This window comes from Heteronotia binoei, chromosome 1 (genome assembly GCF_032191835.1).
Source record: "Heteronotia binoei isolate CCM8104 ecotype False Entrance Well chromosome 1, APGP_CSIRO_Hbin_v1, whole genome shotgun sequence".
Lineage (NCBI taxonomy): Eukaryota > Metazoa > Chordata > Lepidosauria > Squamata > Gekkonidae > Heteronotia > Heteronotia binoei.
Genome location: NC_083223.1, coordinates 100,971,363 through 100,996,401, shown reverse-complemented (window position 1 = coordinate 100,996,401; position 25,039 = coordinate 100,971,363). Strand labels below are relative to the sequence as shown.

General features: G+C 47.9%; 1 protein-coding gene across 1 annotated transcript; it reads right to left on the bottom strand.

Moving 5' to 3' along the window:
• MFSD4B (major facilitator superfamily domain containing 4B) lies at positions 1-8,185 on the bottom strand. Its single transcript, XM_060238194.1, has 4 exons — positions 7,785-8,185; positions 6,451-6,619; positions 4,493-4,609; positions 1-1,711 (listed from the first exon to the last, which is right to left on the bottom strand). The coding sequence occupies exons 1-4, from the start codon at positions 8,106-8,108 to the stop codon at positions 486-488; spliced, it is 1,836 nt and encodes a 611-aa protein (XP_060094177.1). The 5' UTR covers positions 8,109-8,185; the 3' UTR covers positions 1-485.
• Positions 8,186-25,039: the final 16,854 nt, after the last annotated feature.

The window sequence follows — 25,039 nt, the reverse complement described above, 5'->3', positions numbered from 1 at the left end:
GACTTTTAAAATAAGAGAACTTTTTATTGGAGACTGTTGTTCAAGCTAAATTAATCTCAGCAAGTATATTTTGATAATAATGGCACTCGGTGTCTTAGGAACACCATTCACAATGTTCTGAAACGTTATCATAGCCACAATTCTGATTTAAACTATGGTGTGATGCTTACTAAGTAAAGATTGTTCTGGTTGCCATAGATCAAAAAGCCTGCAACAAGCTCCACATATGAAACTGCCTATACAATGACAAGTGTGATCTTTTCAAAGTTTCCTGTTTCTTCATTTCAATGTGATATTTGGGAAACATTGCAAAACCCTGCATTTCACCATAATGCCCTCCACTGCATGATTACTCTTTGGTACTTGCTTTCACACACATCCAAGAACCTTAACTGGGATTTGGCAAGTTTAACAATAACTACTAACTTGCTGAAACATTTTAGAATAAAGTTCCTACTAAAATTCTCATTTTATAGAAGACCACCTTAATCATTTTTATCCTGGTCTGTACTGGACTTCTTTAGTCTTGAGGTGCTCAAAGCAGTCATAGGAGAAGAATTTAATGTTGTGTTTCCTAAAGAAGGGTGGCCAGATCTGGCAGCTGAAGACTCCCCTTGGATCTTCTTGGATGTTTCTATGACAGAGTTCCTCAGAGTGTCATTCATCTCAATTACTTCAAAGTCTACTTCATTCCATTCTCTGCCATCTTCATCTTCCTCAAGATGAGAACTGGACAACAAGGCTTCCTGGACTTCACTGTCTCCAGGATCATTTAGCTTAGCATCAATGGATGATGTGGCTAATTTATACATCACAGGAAACAGTACTGCTGTCATGGCCGCTGCTCCCAAAGAAGCATACATAAGAACAGGGAAAGAAGAAAAGTGTCCTTGAAGGAAGCCAACCACTGCAGGAATGCACATTTCCCCCATAGCAGCACCAATCACAAACATGGATGCAGATTTCCCTTCAATGGTGGTATACTGTTCAAGCCAAGAAATGCCACTGGGGAAGATGGTAGCCATTGAAGCACCATACACTGCAGAGCCAAACCAAAGGGAGAATGGGTGTGTACTGAATAGTGCCAGGAACAAAGAGGATATTGTAGTGCCTGTGATACTCAGCAAGATCATAGTTCCAGGGAAGAAGCATGTGGCACAACAGATTGCCAGTCCCCTGCAAGCTGCAAAAGCTCCCCAAAATAGAGAATTCAAACCAGCAGCTTCACTCTCTTTCATATTAATGAAGGTTTTTGCATATGTAAAAATATAGGAACCATAGGTTACTTCTGCTCCTACGTAGCAGAAAAAAAATATGGAAAGCAGAATTACGAGGGCATAATGATATTTGGTAGACCGGTATTTCTGCACAGAAACTTTTGTTCTGTCTCGAATATAACTTTTCTTCAAGTATAAGATGAAGAAAATCAATGCAACAATGAAGAGATAAAAGGCTATAACAACATAAGACCACACAAAGTTCATGTTTAAATGCAGCTTCAGCCCCAAAAGATCAGAAGAACTTGAATTCAAAGAAGTCTGATTGTCAGCACTGTTGTTTAGATGGACCTCAGAATCTGTAGGAGAGCCACTCAGTGCCATCTTGGCCAGGATGGGAGCCACAAAGGCACCCAGGGCAAAACTGAAGTGTAAAGCCTGCATATGAGGACCAACCTCCTCCTTCCATGTGGCCAAGGCAAGAACGTTGCCACCTGAAAAGGAAAGAAAAAGATGCAGGGTCAAATTCTCAAAAATAGAATAGTTTCTTAGATCCCAGCTACATGCCACTATACAAGAGCTGTCTCTGCTCAAAAAAAATCTGAAGGTTCTGGAGTACATGCAGAAAGCTGGAGAAGACAGCAGTTAAACACAGAAAAGGAGCTGCCACTGGATAAGTTCTTTTTCTTTAGCAGCTAGCTTCATTATCAATTGCAATTCAACAGTCTCTCTTTCAAGTCTTCTTTTGAAACTCCTTTGTAATAGCACTGCTACTCTTAGGTCAGCAACTGAATGTGGTGGTTTCTAACATCAATACTTACATCCATTTATTCTTTACATTCTGCTGAACTGAATCCTCCAGAGTTACAATGCCACTGAGGAAGATGGTAGCCACTGAAGCACCATACACTGCACAACCAAGCCAAAGGGAGAATGGGTGTGTACTGAACAGTGCCAGGATGAATACACAAGCACTTTTAAATAGCATCCCCCCTCCCATCTGCTTTTTGACAGATTGTACCCTTATTCCTTGGTCCCAAGTGCTACTGGGAAAGAGCTCACTTTCAATGGAAAGCACTGCATTTGCTGCAGAAAAGCTGCAGATTCATTGTTAGGCAGAAGGTCACTTCCAGCTTTTGTTCCAGTAGGCTTACTAGTTCCCAGGGCTTTTTTTTGTAGCAGAAACTCCTTTGCATATTAGGTCACACACCCCTGATGTAGCCAATCCTCGAAGAGCTTACAGGGTTCTTAGTACAGGGCCTACTGTAAGCTCTAGGAGGATTGGCTACATCAGTGTGTGTGGCCTAATATGCAAAGGAGTTCCTGCTACAAAAAAAGCCTTGCTAGTTCCTATTGATAACTTAAAACTCAACACCAACACCGCTCTCAGACAGCCATGATGAGGTCCTACATGCTGTGGTAGGTTACCTTACAAAACCCAGAGCTCATGCCATCATGTTCCCCTCTCTCTCACTCATGGCACTGCTTCTTCTCAGGGGCTTCTACCTATTCAACATGATATTTATATTATCAGTCCCTGGTGGGTTCCTCTAACATCATGGCATCCACCTTCCAATATTTACTCTACTTAGTGTCCTTTCCAGCATTAACTGGGTTCATTAGTCCTCCATTTTGTGGCCTCTTTCTCTATCACATTCTGTCTTTGGTTCATGATGATCAGTACTTGAACACACATGGAGACCAAAATAATAATAGTTAATGTTCATTGCCATAATTAAAGGACGTGAGTTGACAGAAGAATAGGCCAGAGTGAAACATCCACCCTGGTCACATTTTAGGCACAAAGGCATAATAACAAGCCAAAGCAAACAATCTGCTAAGTAAAGAGAAATATGAATCGACATAACAAAATTGCAGAGAAAAGTATACTTTCATTAAAAGCTTTTAAATTATTGTTCAAAATATTTGAACTCTGGCAAAATCAGCTTAGAATAATTCCCCATGTCCTGTCACAAGCCTTCTAAGAAAAGTTAACATCCCTGAGGAAGAATGCCTTGTGTGTCTTACACATACAGCCTTGAATGCCAAAACCTAAACCTGCAGCTCCTTTAGAACAGGTGTGAGATGCTACTGAAAAGAGGTTTCATTCTCACACTTTGCTGTCCCAGAGTAAATCTGAACACAATTGGCCAACAAGCCTAATTCATATGGGCCCAAGCAAAATACTTCTCAACCACATGCGGTAACACCAGAACTGCTAATTCCTCGCCCAGAGAGCTGTTTATTATCCTCCTTTTAGTTTCTTCTCTTTACCAAATTCTGGGACGCATAGTGCCATTTCCTACACATCTCACTCCAAAAGGCAGCATAGCAACATTTAGGGGTGCCAGGAATTACAGCTCATCTTACAGAGACAGCAGTTCCCCTAGAGGAAAAAGATGCTTTGGAGGATTGACACTGTGGTACTGTACCCCATTAAGGTCCCTGTCCTTCCCAGGCTCCACCTCAATCGCCAGAAGTTTCCCAACCTGGAATGAGCAACTATACCCCCACACACACCAGCCCCACTGGTGGCCAGGGAATACCTGCCAACCCTAGCAGCACTGACCACTACAAATCCTGACAGTTCTAGCCCCTGCCAACCACCATACTCAATCCCTGCTTCTCACTCTCGGAAGTTCATTTCCTGTACAGTGTTATTCCTGTATCTACCCCACATATTGCCCTTCCCCCTCCCATTTCAGGCCTTGGCTTGTTTTTCTTCCAGCAAAATTCTAAATTCTCTCTTTAGCAGCTTCAGCATTCAGCCAGGGAGCTCTCCTGTCCCTTACCTGCTTCTTCTGCCTTTACCAGAAAACCAGGTTCACTACAAAAATAGTTTGGAGTGTTCTCCCAACCATTTTCCCTTCTGTCCCCATTTCTGGATCATTTCTCTATTTGTACTCTTATGCAGCTCAGAACTTCAAGTTTCTTATTTCTCACCTGCCATCTTCCTAGCTAAGCAAAGAATGCTCTCCCAATCAGAAGACCAAATATACATCTACAGGACTTTCCTCTTTCAACAATCCAATTGTGGGAGGGAGTGGCAACTCCCAAGCAACCAGTTCCCACTAGCAAAGGATACCCTCTTCACTTCAATAGATGCAGCTAATTTGGAAATGCATCTCTTGGTGCACACAAATCTGCTCAGACCCAAAGTACACATTACATTTGAAAGAGACAGGGCAGAGAATGTGCCTAAAAACTGAAGAGTTAAGAAACCGAACAGCACATATAAAGATGCAGTAGTAGTACACTGATAGCTGGGTTTTTACCTGTATCTAGGACTCCCATTGCAGAGCCAATGACAGACATCATTGCTGTCAACAAAAGTGCTTTCTTACACCATGGAATGACACAAAGACCTAAGGCTGTACCCAGCATAGACAATCCTACAAAGCAGAAAAAGGTTTAAGAGGGGGAAAACTCACAAAAGTTTGGCATTGCACATTTTAAATTTTAAAAAGTCTCATTTTAATTTCTAAAACAATGTTATACTTCATCATGCTTTTACCCTGCCAGCCCTGTCTAAGAGCCAATACAGTAAAGAACCTGAAACATCATTACATTAACTGGAATTAGCAGGGGTCATTTTGTAGAAAAATAGATGGTGGAGCTCATTACCATAAGCTCTCTTTGGCTGCCCCCCTCCACAGTCAAAAGGCCAGCAAGCCAACCGCTGCCCAAAATCACATAAGTGGGAAAAGGGTGGCATGTGCTTCTCCAGAGGTTAATGGGGGCTGCTGGGGGTGTGGCAAAGCTCCTGGTGGCTGGCTGGCTTCTGCTCTCCTACTCCAGGGATTGTTATGCAGCTGCACCTACTACTCAATGGACAAGGTAGGTGGGGAGAAGGAGGAGGAGCTGTCAGAAAGGTTCAGGAGCTGCACTCCTGTGAGCTCCTGCTGAATTCAAGGCCTGGGAATTAATATTACAAGGCACCAGTCAAAAATAAAGTTGGCAATAGTTCAAACATTTCTGTTGCCGAAGAAGGCTGGAAACACTGGCTAGATCTGGGAGTAGTGTGACCCATCATTGTCATTCGAGGATAGACTTCACTGCAGTTTTTGGTACTACTGGAACTTTTTCCACATGTAGGGCACTGGAATTCAGCCCTATGGATGTAGTGTAGAAGCTCAACAGATACTCTCTGTGTTGATTATTGTTATTATTTCCTGTAATGATTATGATTATGATGTGAATAATAACACAGACATATTGTACATGAGGGTGATTAAAAAAATTTATTATAGTGCTATACAGTTGGAATTTATTGTACTGACTCTTTAGTCCTGCCTAAGGACACAACAGCCCCGAGAAGCAGATGAGGCTGACACAGAACAATTAACCCAAATCACCCAGTAAGCATCATGATTCCAAAGGAGTTTGGACCCAGCTATTTGGGTTCCTAGTGTAACATTCTAACCACTACACCAGAAATGTCACAAGTTGCAATCTGATTTATAGCCATTTATGCAGGTGGAGTAGCACTATTAAAATATTATATTTCATTGATTTTATGGATTTCAGTTTTATTGATTATGCAGCTTTAACTGAACTTTTACTGTATCTAAATGGGTTTTTTATTAATTATGTTGAATTTAATATGTTGTAAACCACTTCAGGAACTTTTAGTTGAAAGGCAATATACAAATAAACAGCCTCACTACTAACATGACAAAGCTACACAAAATGCTGCTTTTGTCAGTATATTTGACATCATAAACCTACAATGACCATGACTCAAGCCCCTCTATGTGTAACTGGAAAGCACTTATACATGCGGGTGGGGCCGTCCTTCTGGCAGTAGCCACTCACGCTACTCTAGAGAACCACCCTAATACTCACAGGATGTGCAGAGAGCTGCTAGTGAAAGGGGAGTCAACAAGCAACAGGACATAAGAAGAAAACCAAACCTAACAATTTAGACCCCAGCTAATGTACATGTTTAAATAAAGCTGCTTGAATACATAAAACTCTTAAGCAAAAATGTACTGTATCAACTATACATTAAGAATGAATCTTAGAAAAGGAGACTGTTTTTATAAAGACCTGAGAATTGAGGAGAAAAATTAAAAGAAATACTTCCTTGGCTGTGGCATTACTCTCCAACAGAACACCCATTTGCATCCCAGATAGGAATGTAGTAAAGCTGGCTTCCAAGAGCGTAAGTATATCCCTAGCTATTGAAGATCACCATATATAAGAGGCATGCACTTTCCTTTGTACTACTTACCCAAGAGAAGCTGAGCATCCATATAGTCAAAGAGTACCCCACCAATCAGAGAACCACCAAAATAGCCCGCTGAACGGCCCACGAAGATGTAAGATATTTGACTAACATTTCTGTTGACGTTTGTAGCCAGGTCTTGAAAGGTAGGGCCTAAGACAGCAATGGCCATACCCTGGAAAAATAAAACTACAATTTATGGTACATCCAACTTACCTGTCACTATTAAAGATTTAAAGACCAACCTACAGCTCAGCAGTCAATATGCAGCTTAGAATCCCAGTTAACCGAAAGCAAGTCCTACTGAAATAACTGGGACAATACAGGACTACACTCTGTGTAACAAATGACAAAACTGGCTAGAAAAAAACAAAGCCTTATTCTTTGTGTAGGTGCAGATCTGGGAAAGGAGAGGGGCAATAGTAAAATATTTTCTCAAAACTTGCTTCCTTCCCACATCTCTATTTACCTCAGAGAATCTCTTCACTTTTCATGATCATGATCAAAAATACATTTTAGACTACATTTGTCTAGAGCCAGGAAAATTATATTCCTTTTTTCTGCTATACACTATTTAAGACCACTTTTGAAAAAGAAATTGGAAATACTCAGATTAAAAGTTTCATTCTAACTTTCTGCAGCAATTTGGGTGTTGCTTAAGGAGTACAAAAGTTCTGTTAGTTTAATTCACTTTCTGGATCCCTGAGCAAGTGGTGATGATGTTTTAAGAGAGAATATAAGAAGAGCCCTGTCAAATTACACTAGCGGACCATCTCGCAAACCACCACCCCATTTCACATAACGGCCAACTAGTCACCCTGGAGGCCCAAGTGATCTTCAAGGCCAATTCACTCAAAAATAGTTTGTCATGAAACATTTTGAGAGAAGTGCAGCTAAAGCAATACAAGCAAGAGCACGTTCTCAAGGTTCAAGCAGTTGGACGGGAAGGAGAGGCCACACACTAAAGTACCTCCTAGTTGTTTTCTGTGCATAAAGTCGTTTCAGTCTCAGACTTGATCATCATTTGATTTTGCAAGGAGGAGGGAGGGGTGAAAGTGTCTTATTTTAGGAGAGGCGCCCATATTATTCCACTTGAGAAAAGAAGTTCTGTAGCTCCCTCCTATCTACAGAGTGGGCAGGACACCTGCTGACAGTCAATCGCTTCATTTCGAGGCTTCTGAAAGAAGCAAGTCCCAGCTAAGAGGCGACTGGGCCAGCTCGCCGCTCCCGGCTGCACTCTGCAGATGGCAGCGGGCAAAATGGGAAGAAGGGACAGCAGACGGGGGCACTTCCACCTGTGTGCAGGCAGAGACACGTGCGTCACCCTGCCGGCTCCTTACCAGGCCTAGGAAAGCGGCACAAAGAACCGCTGAAATGCACCATTTCAGCGCGCGAGCCGAAGCCGCCGCCACCGCCGCTTCCGGGAGCTGCTGCTTGGTGAGCCCACCGCCTCCTGCCCAGCTTCTTCGGCCGCTCCTGTCAGCCACGATCACCCCCGGCTGAAGGGCTTCCCTAACAGAGCTTGCGCCTGAGCCCCGCGCCTTCGCAGAGGCCGCCGCCGCCGCCGCCGCCACCAACTCTTCCTCCTCCTCCTCCTCGTCGTCTCGCTCCTCTTCCAGGCGGGCGAAGCGCACCCGCTTCTTCTTTTCTAAGGCCCCCGCCATCTCCACCGGAGGAGCTGCCACAATGACTCCTCCCAGCCCCCTGACCTTACAACTCGCCGGCCCACGGCATCTTTCCGCCTGAAGAGACGGTCTCTATGAAGACTACAGTCCCCGAAAGGCCTTGCGACTGACTACGGCAGTGTGCAACCTCCCTCGTTAAGCCGGCCTTGGTTACGCGGGGATGAGGTTACTGTTTCGATCTCACGGCCCAGCAGGGAAATATAAGCTACCTTCCCGATTGTCGCTTCGGATGGGGAGCGTTATATAGTTACGTTTCGGCACAGCCAGAAAGCAGCCGCTGAAAACCTGACCGGGGGTGAGAAATCAAGATGTAGCCTGTTAGTCTGTAGCAGTAGAAAAGAGCAAGAGTCCAGTAGCACCTTAACGACTAAAAAAAAATGTGGTGGGGTGTGAGCTTTCGTGAGTCACTGCTCACTTCTTCAGAGGGGGCAGGGAATGGAGCGGGAGTGGAGAAACAGTAACTTCAGTTGCGCCTGGATCTCGCCCAACTGCCACGAGACAGCTCATGCAGTGCAGCACTAGAGATGTCTACGTGTTCTGTCACTCTGCCTCGGAATCCAGGAAGCAGCCTCCTAGTCAGGATTTGGAAGGTCAGGGGGCACTTAATTTTTTTTGGGGGGGGGGGGACACTCACTGGCCCCATCCCATAGCCGCTCTCACACTGGCTGCGCGGCCTTCCCTCCCAGCTGCTCTTGGGGCCGCAGCCCTCCCTTTCTCACCACTCGCATAGCGTGGGAGGGCGAGAAGGGCTGCAGGAGCACGAGAAAGGCGGCAGGAGTCCCTGGGGCTGGTTGGGGGCCCCGAGTTAGGGGACCCCTGGCCAGAAGTCAGGGGCATAGCTACGAGCCTGCCAGGAAGTGAACAACCGGTATAGAAGCATTTATTTAGTAGATGGGCGTGCAAGGTTGGCGCACCTGCTAGGAGACCTTAGACTGTCGCCCTGGGGCAGCGGTCCTCAGGTGCGGCTGCACGTGATTCATGGCGGTGGGGGGAAGGGCAGGGGGTGACGGCGACAGCTAGCTGGAGGGAGCTGGCCTTGTTGCCGGGCCTGCTGTGCCGCAGAAACAAAGGGCACCAGCCATGCCTGCAGCCTCCTTCCGCCCGCTGTGCTGCTGTTGCTCCTGCTGGGCAGCAGCAGCCGCCTCCTCCTCCAGGCCAGCAGCAGCTGCAGCAACCTCAGCTGGTGAGACGCCTGCTGGTCCGCTGGAACAGGTGCTTCTGGGATGGGGGGGCACCTTCCCGAGCGCATGCAAACGGCCCCACGTCGTCCACATGGGAGAAGGGCCAATGGGTCTGTGGCACCTTTCCTGGTACAGGCTCCCTGCCTCCCTGGGCCCTGAAGAGCTGCCCAGCAGGAACATCCTAGTCCAGAGCTGCTCCTGGATCACTGCAGCTCCATGGGAGTTTGTCTTTCCTGGGCCAGGGTGGGCAAGGGGGGAAGGGAGCGCACAATCAGCCTCTCCATCCACCCAGCCCCATTTGGCTCCCTTGCCAGTGCAGTGGCGTTGGCAACCAGGGGAGGAGGCACACTGGATGACATCTGCAGTGCCAGGATGTTGTGTCTTGCATTTCAGTCCCGAAATTACAACACAGCGGACGCTACAGAGGTGACCACTGGTCCCCGGATGTAGCTCCGCAAATACGCTCCGCCTATCAAGATCTGTGGCGGGAAGTTTAACTGGCCAGGATTGGACCTGGCCAGACTGAGGGTTGTTCTGGGGTATGTATATAATCGGGACCCGGCCCGCGTTGCCTTGCCCTGTGATGTACTCGCTAATAAAGCATGTTGCCTTCCAGACGGCTCGTCACTCAGTACATTACAGTGGCGACGAAGGTGGGATTCTAGCCAGGTAACTCCCCAAGCGGGACTTCGCTGATCTGGCCGGAGACAAGGAAGGCACGCATTCGAGGGGGAAGGAAGCACCTGCTGCCGCCATGGCTAACCCGAGTGGGACGATAGGCCACCTTGCAGAGTTCGACCTTGCCAAACCCGATAGGTGGGAGACCTACACAGAGCGGGTCGACTGCTACCCACGAGCGAACATGATTACAGACGACAGCCGTAAGAGAGATGTGCTCCTGAGTGTCTGCGGGGAGGCCACATTCGAGATCGCAAAGGGTCTCTCGGCCCCTGCGAAGATCACGGACAAAAAGTAGGAGGAGATAGTCCAACTCCTGACTGGGCACTTCTTGTCCCAGCCTTCCATCATCGCCTGCCAATTCCTCTTCCACAAGAGGGATCAAGGGGCGGGAGAGACAGCCGCCGTCTACCTGGCCGCCCTCCACCAAATTGCAGGGAACTGCAGCTTCGACAAGCTGGATGAAGCCCTGAGGGATCGCTTCATCTGGGGCCTCCGAGACGAAAGATGCAGCAAAAGCACTTCGCAAAGGAAGAGCTCACCCTCCATCTTGCCTTCAACGAAGCCACCGCATTCAAGAGAGCAACCAAACCTTACAGTAACCCACGAGTGGAAGCTGTCCACCAGGAGGAGATAGCACCGGGCAACCCAGAGGAGGAGGAGGCAAACCAGCTACATCGCCAACCAGGAATGGGGCCGAGAGCGCCCACACGGCCACGAGCAACAGAGAAACCAGCCAACACCAAGTGCGCCAGCTGTGCAGATCCACAGGAGCGCCGGGACTGCCCCTACCGCAACGTGGACTGCAGAAACTGTGGAAGAATGGGCCACATAGCGCGGGCTTGCCGGGCCAAGGCCACCCGCAGACACCAGTCCACCAACCACGACTCGACCAATGCCTACTCGACCGCATCGACTAGCCTGCAGGTAATGAACTTGCCCCTCACCACCCCCGATAAGGTCAGGGTGTCAGTCCTAATCGAGGGCGCTCCATGCCTGATGGAGCTGGATTAGGGCTCCTCCATCTCCATAATTTCAGAGGAGTCTCTAAGAAAACTTTGTCCCCGTGGCGGGCCCCGGCTGCGACCAGCGGACTTCATACTGCGGGACTTCCAAAAAAACCCTGTACAGATTTTGGGTTGGGCCACTGTAAGGGTAGAGTTTAAGAACTTTAAGGGCAAGCTGGACATTCTCGTGGTCAAACGCCAGCTCACCACATTACTGGGACTGGCCTGGTTTCGACTGCTGGGTATTCAAATAGTGGGGGTGCAGCAGATGCGAACGCAAAATTTCGAGCACGTGTGCTGGGAATTCCCGGAAGTGTTTGATGGGTCCCTGGAGTGCTACAAGGGGCCTCCCATTACCTTACCCCTCGATCCCCACGTGAGACCGATAAGGCTGAAGGCCAGGTGAGTTCCGTTTGCTCTTAAACCAAAAACAGAAGCAGAGCTGGACTGCCTCACAACCCAGGGAGTGCTAGAACCGGTATTCTATGCTGCATGGGAAACACCCATAGTCACTCCAGTGAAGCCGAATGGAGATGTGCGCATATGCACTGATTACAATAAATAAGGCACTTCAGGACAACCCATACCCCGTTCCGGTGGTCAGCCACGTACTGTCAGCCCTAGCAGGCTCTAAGGTTTTTGGGAAACTGGACTTGGCCCAGGCGGACCAGCAACTCCCAGTGGACGCAGAGACAGCAGAAGCCCAGACCATTGTGACCCACAGGGGAGCTTTTCGGGTGCAGCGGTTGCAATTTGGGGTTAGTGTGGCTCCGGGGATTCTTCAGAGCATAATGGATGCTCTTCTCAAAGGGATCCCCGGAATGCAACCGTTTTTTGATGACGTTTTGATCGCCGCCCCAGATGCTGAGGAGTTCAGCAGCCGTCTGCATGAGGTACTCCGCCATTTCCAGGCGGCAGGACTTAAAGTAAAGCGGGAGAAGTGTTTCCTCGGGGTGTCAAGGGTAGAGTTCTTGGGGTTTGCAGTAGACAACGTGGGAATCCACCCAACGGCCGACAAGACCAGGGCTATTGTCCACGCCCCGGCCCCCACGTGCAAGATGGAGTTACAAAGTTTCTTGGGATTATTAAATTTTTATCATTCATTTTTGCCCCACTAAGTGACCATTGCAGAACCCCTTCATAGGCTCCTCAATAAAAACACCCCGTGGGTCTGGGAAAAGAAGCAGGCCGCCGCTTTTCAGGCAATCAAGGACCTCCTAGTTTCCAATGATGTGCTCCACCATTTGACGAATCCTTACCAGTGATTCTGGCTTGTGATGCTTCTCCGTACGGGGTGGGCGCCGTTCTGGGGCACCAACTCCCAGACAAGAGGGAGGTTCCCATGGCCTATTATTCAAGGACCCTGACCCCTGCGGAGCACAACTATGCCCAGATAGACAAGGAGGCCTTGGCAATAGTGGCGGGTGTGCATAAATTCAACGACTACCTGTACGGTAGGCGTTTCATGATCGCCACAGACCATAAGCTGCTACTGGGCCTCCTCACCCCAGACCGCCAGACACTGCAAATTCTGTCACAGCGCGTTCTGTGGTGAAACCAGTTCCTCAACTCGTACACATATGCCCTGGTTCACTGCCCTGGCAAAGCTGCCCTCTATGGACCCAGATCCCACCCCCGCCCACCATGTGATGCTTATAGAGACTCTACCAGAGGCCCCTCCACGCCGCCGAGGTAGCTAGGGGCCACGGGTAGAGACCACATCCTCACACGCGTTTTAGACTGGGTGGGAAGGGGGTGGCCCACGGGCAAACTGGACGCAGAATTCAGGGCATTCGCATCACTCAGAGAAGAACTGTCCATGCACAAGGGGTGCCTTCTCTGGGGTAGCAGGGTGGTGGTTCCCCCCCCCCCCCATTGCGGAAGCAAGTGCTGGAAGCCCTACACAAAACACACCTGGGGATAGTGCGCATGAAGTCCCTGGCACGTAGCTATGTATGGTGGCCGGGGATGGACGAGGAGATAGAAGGGTGGGTTCGAAGGTGCCAACCCTGCCAAGAGTCCCGACCTGATCCGCCCAGTGCCCCTGTCCACCACTAGGGATGTGCATTCGGCTCGGCCGAGCCGTATTTACGGCCGAATCAGTGCTGATTCGGCCGCATACGGAATAGCCTGCAGCCGACTTCCATAAGCGCCCATTATACGGCAGCTGAATAGGCTCACTGTGTAGTTACGAATAGCTATTCGTAAGCACACAGCTGTCAATTCAAAAGGCAGCAATTAGCTTCTGGAGCTTCAAAGGAGCTGCTTTGGCGCCTTTAGTGGCTTCTTCCCGCCTCTGCCTTAACCTCCCTGGGATCAGGGAGGGGGAAGAGGAGCCCCAGCAGCCAATCCAAAGCATGCATTTGCAAAATGCATTGCAAATGCATGCTTTGAAGGGCTTTCTAAGGAGTCTTCCCTTCCTGGCTGACTCCTCCATGCTGTGTGTGAGAGATTGTGCAAAGGGCTGGCAGTGGCTGGCTGGCCCTTCACTTAAGCTGCTGCCTCTCTCACTCATACTTCCCTGGACTAGAGAAGACAAGGTAAGACACTCTCTTGGGTTCTTGTTTTTATTTATTGTTGGTAAAAGGACTTTTTTTAAAGACTTAGAGTCCCTTTACTTATCCAGATTTGGGTGATGGTGGGGTAGCTTATTTGGGGGTTTCTGCTTGGGGAGGGGGCCTGGGGTGGGGGGGTTTTGCCAATTTGCCCATATCTTAATTTAGTGAGAGGACTTTTAAAAGTGCAGTGTCCTTTTACTTCTCCTGATTTGGGTGGCTTGGATTTCTTGGGGTTAGGGTGAAGGTTTTTTTTGGGGGGGAGGGGGTGGCAAAGTTCCTGTATTGTTAAAAGTTAATTTTTTACTGTTTTAAAAGTATTCAGTGTTTGATTTGTTGCTGCTGTGCTGTGTTGTGCTGCTGCTGTTACTCTTTTTGTGGTTGGCCAGCTCTCCCCGTGTTGTTTGGGGCAGGGCTGGAGAGCTGGCATCTGGGTTTGCTGCAGCCAGGTCTGCAGAGCAGACCTTGAGCAGATTGTGTTTTGTGTGGCAGTGATGTTGGTAACTGGGTTTATATTGGTGCCAGGCCTGCAGGCCCAGGGTTCATAGATTAGATAGAGGGATGTAGTGCATTTGGGGCCTATAGAGATTCTCTGGTGTGAAGTTAGGTTTGGCTTTGGGTGCCCCTGGAATTGGACCCCCTGGTCCAATTTTTTTTTGGCCTTGTGGGTTTTGTGTGGGACAGTGCCCTGAAGCTGCACAGCAGTTTGGGGGGCTCTCCTCAAAACCTCCTGCTCCCCAGAGCCACACTTCCCATGACAATTGCAGTGAGGAAGTGGCTCTAATTGGTTTTTTCTCACCATTGGGAGCAGTGTTCCTTTTGGGGTGCCCACAGATGGGTGCTGTCTTTTGGGGCCAGGGGGGTTGCATGCTGGGGAGTCCCCTGAAGCTGCCCTGCAGTTTTGGGGCCTCTCCCTCAAACCCCGCTCTGGCCAGAGCCACTTTCCCCACAGCAATTGTAGTGGAGGAAGTGGCTAATTGGGCTTTCCCCATCATTGTTGGCAATGGGCCTTTTGGGGAGCCCAAAGACAGGGACCCCCTGGCCCAATCTTTTTGGGACTTGGGGGGGTTGGAGGGGAGAGTCCCCTTCAGGTCCCCTGCAAATTTGGGGGCTCTCCCTCAAACCCCCTCCCCTCCAGGTGGCTTCAATTATACCCTATTTGCCATTGATTTCAATGGCCCATAGGGTATAATGATGGAATAGGGGCACCCTCTTTGGGTGCACCTGGAATGGGATCCCCTGGCCCAATCTTTTTGGGACTTGGGGGGGTTGGAGGGGAGAGTCCCCTGCAGGTCCCCTGCAAATTTGGGGGCTCTCCCTCAAACCCTCCCCCCTCCAGGCGGCTTCAAATATACCCTATTTGCCATTGATTTCAATGGCCCATAGGGTATAATAGGGCCGTATATTCGGTAATAGCCGTGCATCTACCGTATATGCGGCTATTCCGAATACGGTATTCAGTAGTGCATGGGGAATCCGAATTCCCCCCCCCCCCGTGTACTTCCGAATCCGTGTAATTCCGAATTTTTTTTTTTGCACATCCCTATCCACCACTGGGAGTCCAACAGGAGGCCGTGGTCCTGGTTACACCTAGACTTTGCGGGGCCATACCAGGGCCAACTATTCTTTATCTTAGTCGATGCATACACCAAGTGGTTGGAAGTGATTCCCGTAGCTTCAGCCTCCACCGCGGCGGCGGTCAGAGCCTTGCGAAGGGTCTTTTGCACTCATGGGATTCCCGAGACCCTCATCACAGACAATGGGACCGCTTTCACCTCCCGGGAATTCCAGAAGTTCTTGAATCGGTACCTCATCCAGCACATTCGGTCCGCCCCTTTCCATCCAGCCACCAATGGCCAAGCAGAGTGCACGGTGCACACCACTAAAGAGGCCCTAGGTCACATTGTACAGGAAGATTGGGATAACCGCCTGGCAGCCTTCCTATTTGATAACAGAATTACCCCCAACCCCATCACCGGGTTAAGCCCTGCTGAGTTACTAATGGGGAGGAAGTTGATCACGAGGCTAGACAGGTTGCATCCTGACCGGGCTATAGACCTCCGCAGTTCCCCCAAAACCAGGGAAGCCACTAGGGGATTCTTTCCAGGGGATCCGATATACACAAAGAACTTTGCAAGCGGGCAGGAGTGGTTAGCCGCCCGGGTGCTGCAGGTCACCGGGTCCTTCTCCTATGAGGTCTCGTCGGAGGGGGGCCAGATCCTAAGGAAGAACCGACAGCGATCGGGGGAGCGGGAAGTGGGGGAGTACTAACAGCAACACCCCCGGAAGCTGCCCAGCCTATTCCAGCCGCACCGACTATGCGGACGAAAGAGCACCACAACGGAGGGAGCACCCCCCCCCAGAGAGGAGATTCCGGAAGAGCAACAGGCGACGGACAGCCCTTTTCCGGCGTCACCCCACCACGAGGAACCAGTCGCTCCTCCAGCCACGGCAGCCGCTCCAACTCCCCAAATAACCCCAAGGAGGTCGACCCAGGAATGCAGGGCGCCAGCCTACTTGAAAGACTTTGTGTCTTGAACTAGGGGGGGAGGAGTGTTATGTCTTGCATTTCAGTCCTGAAATTACAACACAGCAGACGCTACGGAGGTGACCAGTGGAAGTTCACTGGTCCCCGGATGTAGCTCCGCAAATACGCTCCGCCAATCAAGATCTGTGGCGGGAAGTTTAACTGGCCAGGATTGGACCTGGCCAGACTGAGGGTTGTTCCGGGGTATGTATATAATCGGGACCTGGCCCACGTTGCCTTGCCTTGTGGTATACTCGCAAATAAAGCATGTTGCCTTCCACACGTCTCGTCATTCAGTACATTACACAGGAGCTGCCACAGGGGAGGCTGTCAGTGGAAGGGGAGGTGATGGGGTGGGGATCTTGCCTAGGGTGCCAAAAAGCCCAGCACTGACCCTGTGGGCATGGCAGGCTGTAGGAGCTCCCACTCAGAAAGAGGTAGGAATGAGCCACAAACATTATGTTCTGGAATTCCCTGAAGAAGCCATAAGGAATTAATTCACTTTTTTTTTTAATTCCCTTAAAGAGTATCAAAAAGAAGTAAAAAGAATTATGAAAGAATTACCCATAACTGTACAGACACAAATCTGTGTAGACACAACCCTTGACCCTTAGCCGTCTCTTCTGTTAGCTGGCCTCACAAAAATCATTGCCAGCAGCAGACCTCTGCTGTCCTGTCAACAGCCCACACAGACAGCCTCCCAGCACATGCAGCCTCCAAAGGCCACAGAAATAGCCAGAGAACTGCCGCCACTGTAATGTGACTAGGTGGCAAAGCCTGGTCCTCTAAGGCCATTGCTCTTTCCTGTCACTCCCTCTCTCCCTTCTCCCCTCAGCCTCACCCCTAGCCAGAGGCTGTTGCTAGGCAACCAACTTCTGTTGGTAAAGGGAGGAGCCTCAGGTGAATAGAGTGGAACCAGTCCACCCTCTAAAGCAGTGATTTTATCCAAGATGGAGAGAGAGCTATTGTCTGGAGTTCAGTTGTGATTCCAGGAGATCTTTAGGCTCCACCTGGAAGTTGGCCACCTTAGGCCTGGCAGCACCCTCTGGGTGACTTGATGCCACCTGACCGGCATGACTTAACTAGGCCTGACTGCTTGATCCTGTTCAGCAGCAGCTGCCCCTATGACAGCAAGTGTGACTTAGCAGTTGCCAACTCCAGGTTGGGAAATTCCTGGAGATTTGAGGGTGGAGAGGGTGGGTTTGAGAAAGGGTGGGCCCTGAGACAGGTACAGTGCCATAGACTCCACCCTCCAAACCAGGTATTTCCTCCCAGGGAACCACTGTTGCCAGTCTCCAGGTGAGGGCTGGAGATCACTCAGAATTACAACTGCTTTCCAGATGACAGACATCAATTTCCCTGGAGCTGGGTGGGGAATGAATATCTTCACTTGGGTGGGTGGGAAGACAGCAAGCATGGGTAGGGGCACTCACCCAGAGCTTCTTTCTAGAGCCTGTTGTATTTCCCCCCACAAGCCTTACTTCTAGTCCCTAATAATACCACAGTAGACCATGCTACCAGACTTCTCCACATCCTCTTCACACACAATTATTTCAGACCTGGCAACCACTTGTACCTTCAGATTAATGGCACCATAGTATGTTTTCATGACTGAGTTAGTGCACTAGGTCCTCAGGCACTAACCATTAATCCCTCTCCTTGAAATCGATAGATGACATTTTCATCATCTGGACACATGAGCAGTAAGCTGCTGAGAAATTCTACCAAGTTTTAACAGCTTTCATCTCACTATCAGCCTGACTAGGCTACGTAACAAATACATTGTCTGGTCACCAGGGCTTTATTTGTAGCAGGAACTCTTTGCATATTAGGCTACACACCTCTGATGTAGCTAATTAGACATTTGCCTAGGGTGCTGGTCCTGGGGGGTGTCGAATTGGACGTCTCCCACTTGACTCACAGAGGCCTTCCTTGCTTTTGCACTGCCTTCCCCACTCTCACACTGGCCTTCTCGCTCTCCTGCTACCTTTCTCGCTATTCCGCCACCTTTCTCGCACTCGCACCGCCTTCTCCGCTCTCACACCAGCTTCCCCACTCTTGCACCAGTTCCTCCACCCTCACACCAGCTTTCTCGCTCTCACACCACCTTCCCCGCTTTTGTGCCAGTTTCCCCACTCTCGGTCCAGCTTTCTCGCTCTCACGCCACCTTCCGCACTCTCCTGCTGCCTTCCCTGCTCTCACACTGGCTTTCTTATTCTTGTGCTAGCTTTCCCACTCTCCTGCCACCTTCCCCACCTCCATCTCTCCTCCCTCCCTTTGTGGGTGGTGGGGCGTGGTGTCACTGAGGAGAGAGGCAGCACTGTGGAGAAGGGTGGAGGGGCAGCCTACCTAGGCTACCACATATCCTAGAGCCAGCCCTGCCTGCGATTATAATGCATATCCAATTAAATAAAGAAATATACTGACAAAGCATGGTACCCAGAAATTGCCTGTTACAAGGTGTAGGTGACAACCAGTATAGCTCAAACCACTCTAATACATCATTAATGACCTGCAAACTACCATAGATAATATTTCTTTTCACAAGCCTTGGGTGCAGGCCTTTTCTTGCATATAGACAGCCCTGTAATCTAAAACAAGTTCTCATCTACAATAGTGGATCACCAAAAAGAGGCATTAACTTAAGAACCACGTCACACAATAAACCTAGATGCCAATTTTTACCCTCAGATAGACTCATGCAGCATAATCACAAAGCCTAGTACCAGCAGGTACATCATCTTGGGCTCATTCACTGGTTCACCCTCCAATGCAATATATGCTACCACATATCCACAGTGCCCATCTACTATGTACATTGAACAAACAGATCAACCCCAACACAAAAGAATAAATAGACATACAACTGACATTAAATATCACAATATTCAGAAATCTGTGAGCAGTTTAATCTTCCAAGCCTGGGCATTGTGTTACAGATCAAAAAGTTTCTCTAAATAAACTTCAGTATGAGAATCAAGCATGAAACTACTGAACTAGAATTCATGAAAAAAGTTCATTACTACCTTTACCCCCTGCAGGGGTCATAACAAGGTCCTGGGATTTCTCACTCACTGCAGATTGATTGATTTTCTTAAATAAGTTTTGTTGGTTTCTCAGATACTACTGTTCTCCTGTTTATTTTGCCCCTATAGACAGTGGGAAAAGAAGGAGCAGGGATCTGTGGGAGTAGCTGTTGGTGTGATATTACTTATATGAAAACCTGGAAATGATGTCACACCTCTCTAAGAATCACTGGAAAGTCTGATAAACACATAAAGTTTCCAGTGATTCTTAGAGAGGACTGCCATTACGTACGCGTAACGTCATGCCAACAGTCACCCCCATTTCCCCATTCCCCACCCTAGCATTTTTAATACATTATCTCACTGTTGCTCCTAGTGGTGGTGGGAAAAGAGAACCAGAGGCCAGGGATTTCACTCTGGCAGGGGCCTGACAACCCTTCTACAGACTGTCTGTGTGAAATGATATAGGAACTATAGTTGACTGATAGTTTTTGTGTTGCATATGCCTGTGCTAGAGAATAACTAATTCCATTGTCACATTCCTACATAAATATAGAACATAATAATAATAATAACAACAACAACAACAACAACAACAACAATAATAATAATAATAATAATAATAATAATAATAATAATAATAAATTTTATTTATATCCCGCCCTCCCCGCCGAAGCAGGCTCAGGGTGGCTAACAAGACATGGTATGTACCATGATTATTATACAAGTCAATTATAAAATACAGTTAATAAATACAATTAAAACAGTTACATAAATTTTTTTAAAACTACAATAAATTAAAGGTGCTACATTCAATAAGGTGTGTATCCAGATGGCTAGATATCATGGTTCCTTATAGGCTTGTTGGAAGAGGGTGGTTTTGCAAGCCCTGCGGAACTGGTTAAAGTCCCGCAGGGCTCGCACCTCCTCCGGTATCTGATTCCACCAGTGGGGACCCATTACCAAGAAGGCCTGCTGCCTCGTTACTTTCAGTTTGGCCTCCTTTGGTCCAGGGATTTTTAGAAGACTTTGGGAGCTGGATCTCAGTGCTCTCTGGGGAACATGTGGAGAGAGGTGGTTCCTAAGGTAGGCAGGTCCTCGGCCATAGAACATGCAGAATATATAGAACATACAGAGAAACATAATTCAAATTAAAAGAAAAGGACCTCTGATTTAGGTGGCTGGTAATCCGAGCAAATAATTAAGATAGAGTTTCTATATATTCATGGATTGGATCCCAGTTTCTTCCTAATAAAGATCAGTTAAAATTAATAACTATTTTACCAGCAAAAGATGTTTAACTAGGAATATGTAAAGAAGGCATGAATTTTGATAAGAATTACTGCTGGGAACTATTCAAGCCACTGCTTATAATAGATTACATTCCACTGATAAGGAAAAATGTTATATGATGCAATGATTAGTATTTTGGTTCCAAGAGGCAGGATGTACTTGTTTATGAACTGAAGTAATAAATGGTCCCAAACAGTTATTTGCTAATCCATAAAATAGAATATAATTCAAAATTGTAGAAACATTTCTCCTTCAGTAGGGGGGAACACATCCAAACTGGTTCCTCTTGCTCCGTGCAGAACTATGCAGTTAGGCTTACCAGCCTGGAGATCTCCCGCTTTTACATCTGATCTCCAGCTGGCAGAAATCAGCTCCCTTGGAGAAAATTAGCTCTAGAATTACCTCAGTTATCCAAGGAAACAGGAGCTAATACATGCCAACGAGCACTGACCTCTGGGGATGTGTGCATTTATCATACCAACAGTCCCCTGGAGAAAGCAGCTGCTTTGGAGGGTGGATTCTATGGTATTGTGCCATGCTGAGGCCCCTCCCCAAACCCCCCTCTTCCAGATCCACCCCCAGAAGTTTCTAGGTATTTTCCAACACAGACCTGGAAATCCTAATGTAAATTTGTGTAGATTGTATTGCCTCAGAGCAAGGTTGACCCTCCAGTTTCAATAGCCCTGCTGCTCCAGACTCTTACTTTATTGGTATGGAAGACAGAAAATCCATGAAGAAAGGCCCCACTACTAGTCTGGAAAAGAAAGTGGCAAAAAAGGGACAACTAGAGCCCCACCCTGGCTGTGCTCTCAAATTTTACCAGGGCCGTCATACTTTGGGTTGATAAACTCCTTCAGGAGCCAGACACTGACTCCTTGTCACTTATGAGATCCATCCTAAAGATTAAAAGGACTGCATATTTTGCAGCAGACAGATCCCAAGAGGCCATGCAGTTCTGTGCCAGTACACAGGCCACCAATATAGTAGCTAGTAGGATACTCTGGCTAAAGCATTGGAAGGCGGACCCACTGTCTAATTCAGATTTATCGACTTTTTAAAAAGGGTGGAAAAGGATTTTAGAGGCTCCTTCACCTTTCAGCTATAGGTCCAGATTCCAGCAGAGACAGTTCCCTCCTAACAAATAGGACAGAAACCAACAAAACAAAACCACCTGACTATATGGTTGAGGGTTGACCAGAAGTTTCCGTACATCTGGATGGAGTAAATGACTGATCAGTGGGCATTCTCCATCATCTGGAAGTGACATAGGATAGAATTTACCTCTCCCTCCATCGCTTCTGTGCTTTCTCACGTCCCAAGACAGAACAGAGACGCTTTTCTTTTGGCACAACATATTCAACATTTAGTGCACACAAAGGCAGTGGAACCATTGTTCTTAGAACATAATTTCCATGGTAATTCCATCCTATTTGTAGTTCCAAAAAGATTCAGGAACTAGAGAGAAATTCTAAATAAAAAAGAGTTGAACTGGTGGTAAAGAAGTACAAGTTCCAGATGGAATCACTATGCATTCTGAAGAGTATTCAGCAGGATGATTACGTGATGTCCTTAAACTTTGGAGATGCTTACCTGCATGATTCATATCCACCATGTATCTACATTTTACTTCAAAAAAACATGGACACCTATAAAAGAATGTTTGAAATAATGGAATTGATTCCAGATCTGTCACCTCAAAAGGTTTTAGTGGATTTTGAGAAGGCTTTTATGAATGCAGTGAGGATTGCCTTTCCACACACTGAGGTCAAAGGGTGTTATTTTCACCTGTGTCAGAATCTCATTAGGAAAATCAACAGTGTTGACTTGAAGACTGAATATGAAACTAATATAAACATAAAAATTACACTGAAATCTCTTGCTGCATTTAGCCTTTGTCTAGAACCGACCTGGACGATATCCTCTGCAGAGCTAAGTATGCAGATGAGGTGAGCAAGGATACAAAGTCCACTATGCTGTCTCTTCAGGCACATGTCTGCCTGATCAATGTTTTTTTTTTTTAAAGTAATCTTACATTCTTCAGGGACACAATCCACTTAGGGGCTAGGATTCAGATGAGGATGACCAAAGTGTTTCTACCTGCAAAGAAGCAGGTAAAATTGTTGGAAATAGTGAAAGAAATCTGGCAGAGGTTGAAGAACCTCATGTGCTGGTCAGCAGTATTGAGGCTGATGATTGAATCCATAGATCTAGTTCCTTGGGCCAACTTCTATGGTAGACCTTTTACAATAGACTCTTCTTCCTTACAAGAAGGACGTTAAAAAATACCACAAATACATCAAGATACTGCCCCCCCCCCCGCAAAGTAATAATTAAGCTGGTGGTTTTCGTGACCCAATCTGACAAGGGGAGTCAGTTCCCTCTAGCCTTCTTACCTGATGGTAATTACAGATGACAGCAGAAGAGGTCAGGGAGTATGCTGCTAGGACCAGATTGGCCAAGGCAGATGGAGCTCACTGGAAGAAATGAACTGACTGGAACCTGCAGCAATCGGACTAGCACTGATTGCCTTCTAGAACCTATCAAGGAACAAGTATACTGCATCCTTGGCTCTGCAGAGGATATCATCCAGGTCATAGGTAGGCGATTAGAACTACCAGGACCCTGGTAAACTCCCTCATAGATTATGCCAGCCCAAAGAGTAAGGCATTGTATTGGAAATGCTGGCCCTGAACATCAAAAAGGGAAGAACTGCTTGGAAGGTGGGTGAATTGAAATATGCAGTATACTGTCTGGGCAGTAGTATGTGAGAAAAGGATCTAGGGGTCTTAGTGAACCATATGCTGAACATGAGTCAATAGTGTGATGCGGTGGCTAAAAAGGCAAATGCAAGATTGGGCTGTATCAGCAGAAGTATAGTGTCCAGATCACGTGAAGTGATGGTATCACTTTACTCTGCTCTGCTTAGACCTCACCTGAGTATTGTGTCCAGTTTTGGGCATCACATTTTAAGTAGGACAAGCTGGAACGGATCCAGAGGACAACAAAGATGATAAGGGGTCTGGAGACCAAGTCCTATGAAGAAAGATTGAAGGAGCTGGGCATGTTTAGCCCGGAGAGGAGGTGGTTGAGAGGTAATATGATCACCATCTTAAAGTACGGTACCTAAAGTACTTGAAGTCATATAGAGGATGGTGCAGAATTGTTTTCTGTGGCCCCAAAAGGTAGGACCAGAACCAATGGGTTGAAATTACATCAAAAGAGCTTCCAGCTCAACATTGGGAAGAACTTCCTGACAGAGCAGTCCCTCAGTGGAACAAGCTCAGAGGCAGTGCATGGGAGTTGGTGAAGTAGGCAGTGGCCTTGGATGGCACCTCACCTACAGGGTGCCTTTGGGCGTCCTCTCCACCACTCTCAGCTTCCCCAGAAGCTGAGAGCGGCATAACTGCACGCCAGTTTGTGCTGTCCTCCGAGCCCAGCTTCTTAGCTGGGCTTGGAGGAGAGTGGTGTCGCCTTGAAGCTGCCTCCCCTGCAAGGGGAAACAGCTTCAGAGTGAGTCAGGGCAGTCCCGCAGCCCCTTTCCCTTGCCCGGCAGCTGGCCAGAGGAAGGAGAAAGCATGGCTTTGGCCAAAGGAATGAGGCGCAGCATCGCCTTGAAGCTGCCTCCTCTGCAGGGGAAACAGCTTCAGAGTAAGGCAGGGCAGTCCCACAGCCCCTTTCCCCTGCCTGGCAGCCGGTCGGAAGAAGGAGGTGTGGCTTCATGAGGCAGGGCAGTCCCACGGCCCCTTCCCCCCCACCCGGCAGCCAGGAGAAGAAAGGAGGAGGCATAGCTTTGCCTTGAAGCTGCCTCCTTTGTAAAGGGAAACAGCTTCAGTGAGGCAGGGCAGTCCCGCGGCCCCTTCCCCCCACCTGGCAGCAGGGTGGAGGAAAGGAACTGTGCAGCCTTACTCAGACCCCGCCCCCCCCATGGGGGAGCACAGCCATGTGGGTGACCTGGGGCGGCAAAACCCCCAGTGCCGCTCCTGAACAAGCTTCCTTGGGAGGTGGTGGGCTCTCCTTCGGAGGTTTTTAAACAGAGGCTGGATGGCCATCTGACAGCAATGCGGATCCTGTGAATTTAGTGGGGGTGGTGGTATTTATGAATTTCCTGCATTGTGCAGGGGGTTGGACTAGATGGCCCTAGAGATCCCCTTCCAACTCTGTGATTCTGTTATTCTAATACTATGGCAAAGGCACACATCCACAGGGCCTGTAAGACCAAACTGTTCAAAACTTGCCTTCAATGGTTAAGGGGAGGTTCCACAGGACTGGCAATCTCATAACTGAAATCAGAAACATCAGAATAACCAGAACATCAACATGCATCTTGGACTTTTAATGACTATAAAATGTATGGAAATAATTTTATTGTATATTTTGTTTTTTAATATTTTATGTTGCTTTTATTTGTTGTTAGCTGCCCTGACATCAGTCAGCAAGGAGGCCTGAAAGAGAAACACCTATAAGGTCTTACAAACCTCCTAGCCAACTGGTTGAGTGGGAAGGATTTAGATTCAGGAGAATGGAATCTAAACAAAAAGATCTCCTGGCGAAATCACACTTAGACCGATTTCGCACTACGCTTGGTCCGGGTGGAAAGCCCTTTTGCTACCAGGGCTTCTCTCAATTTTTGCACAAGTTGCCCC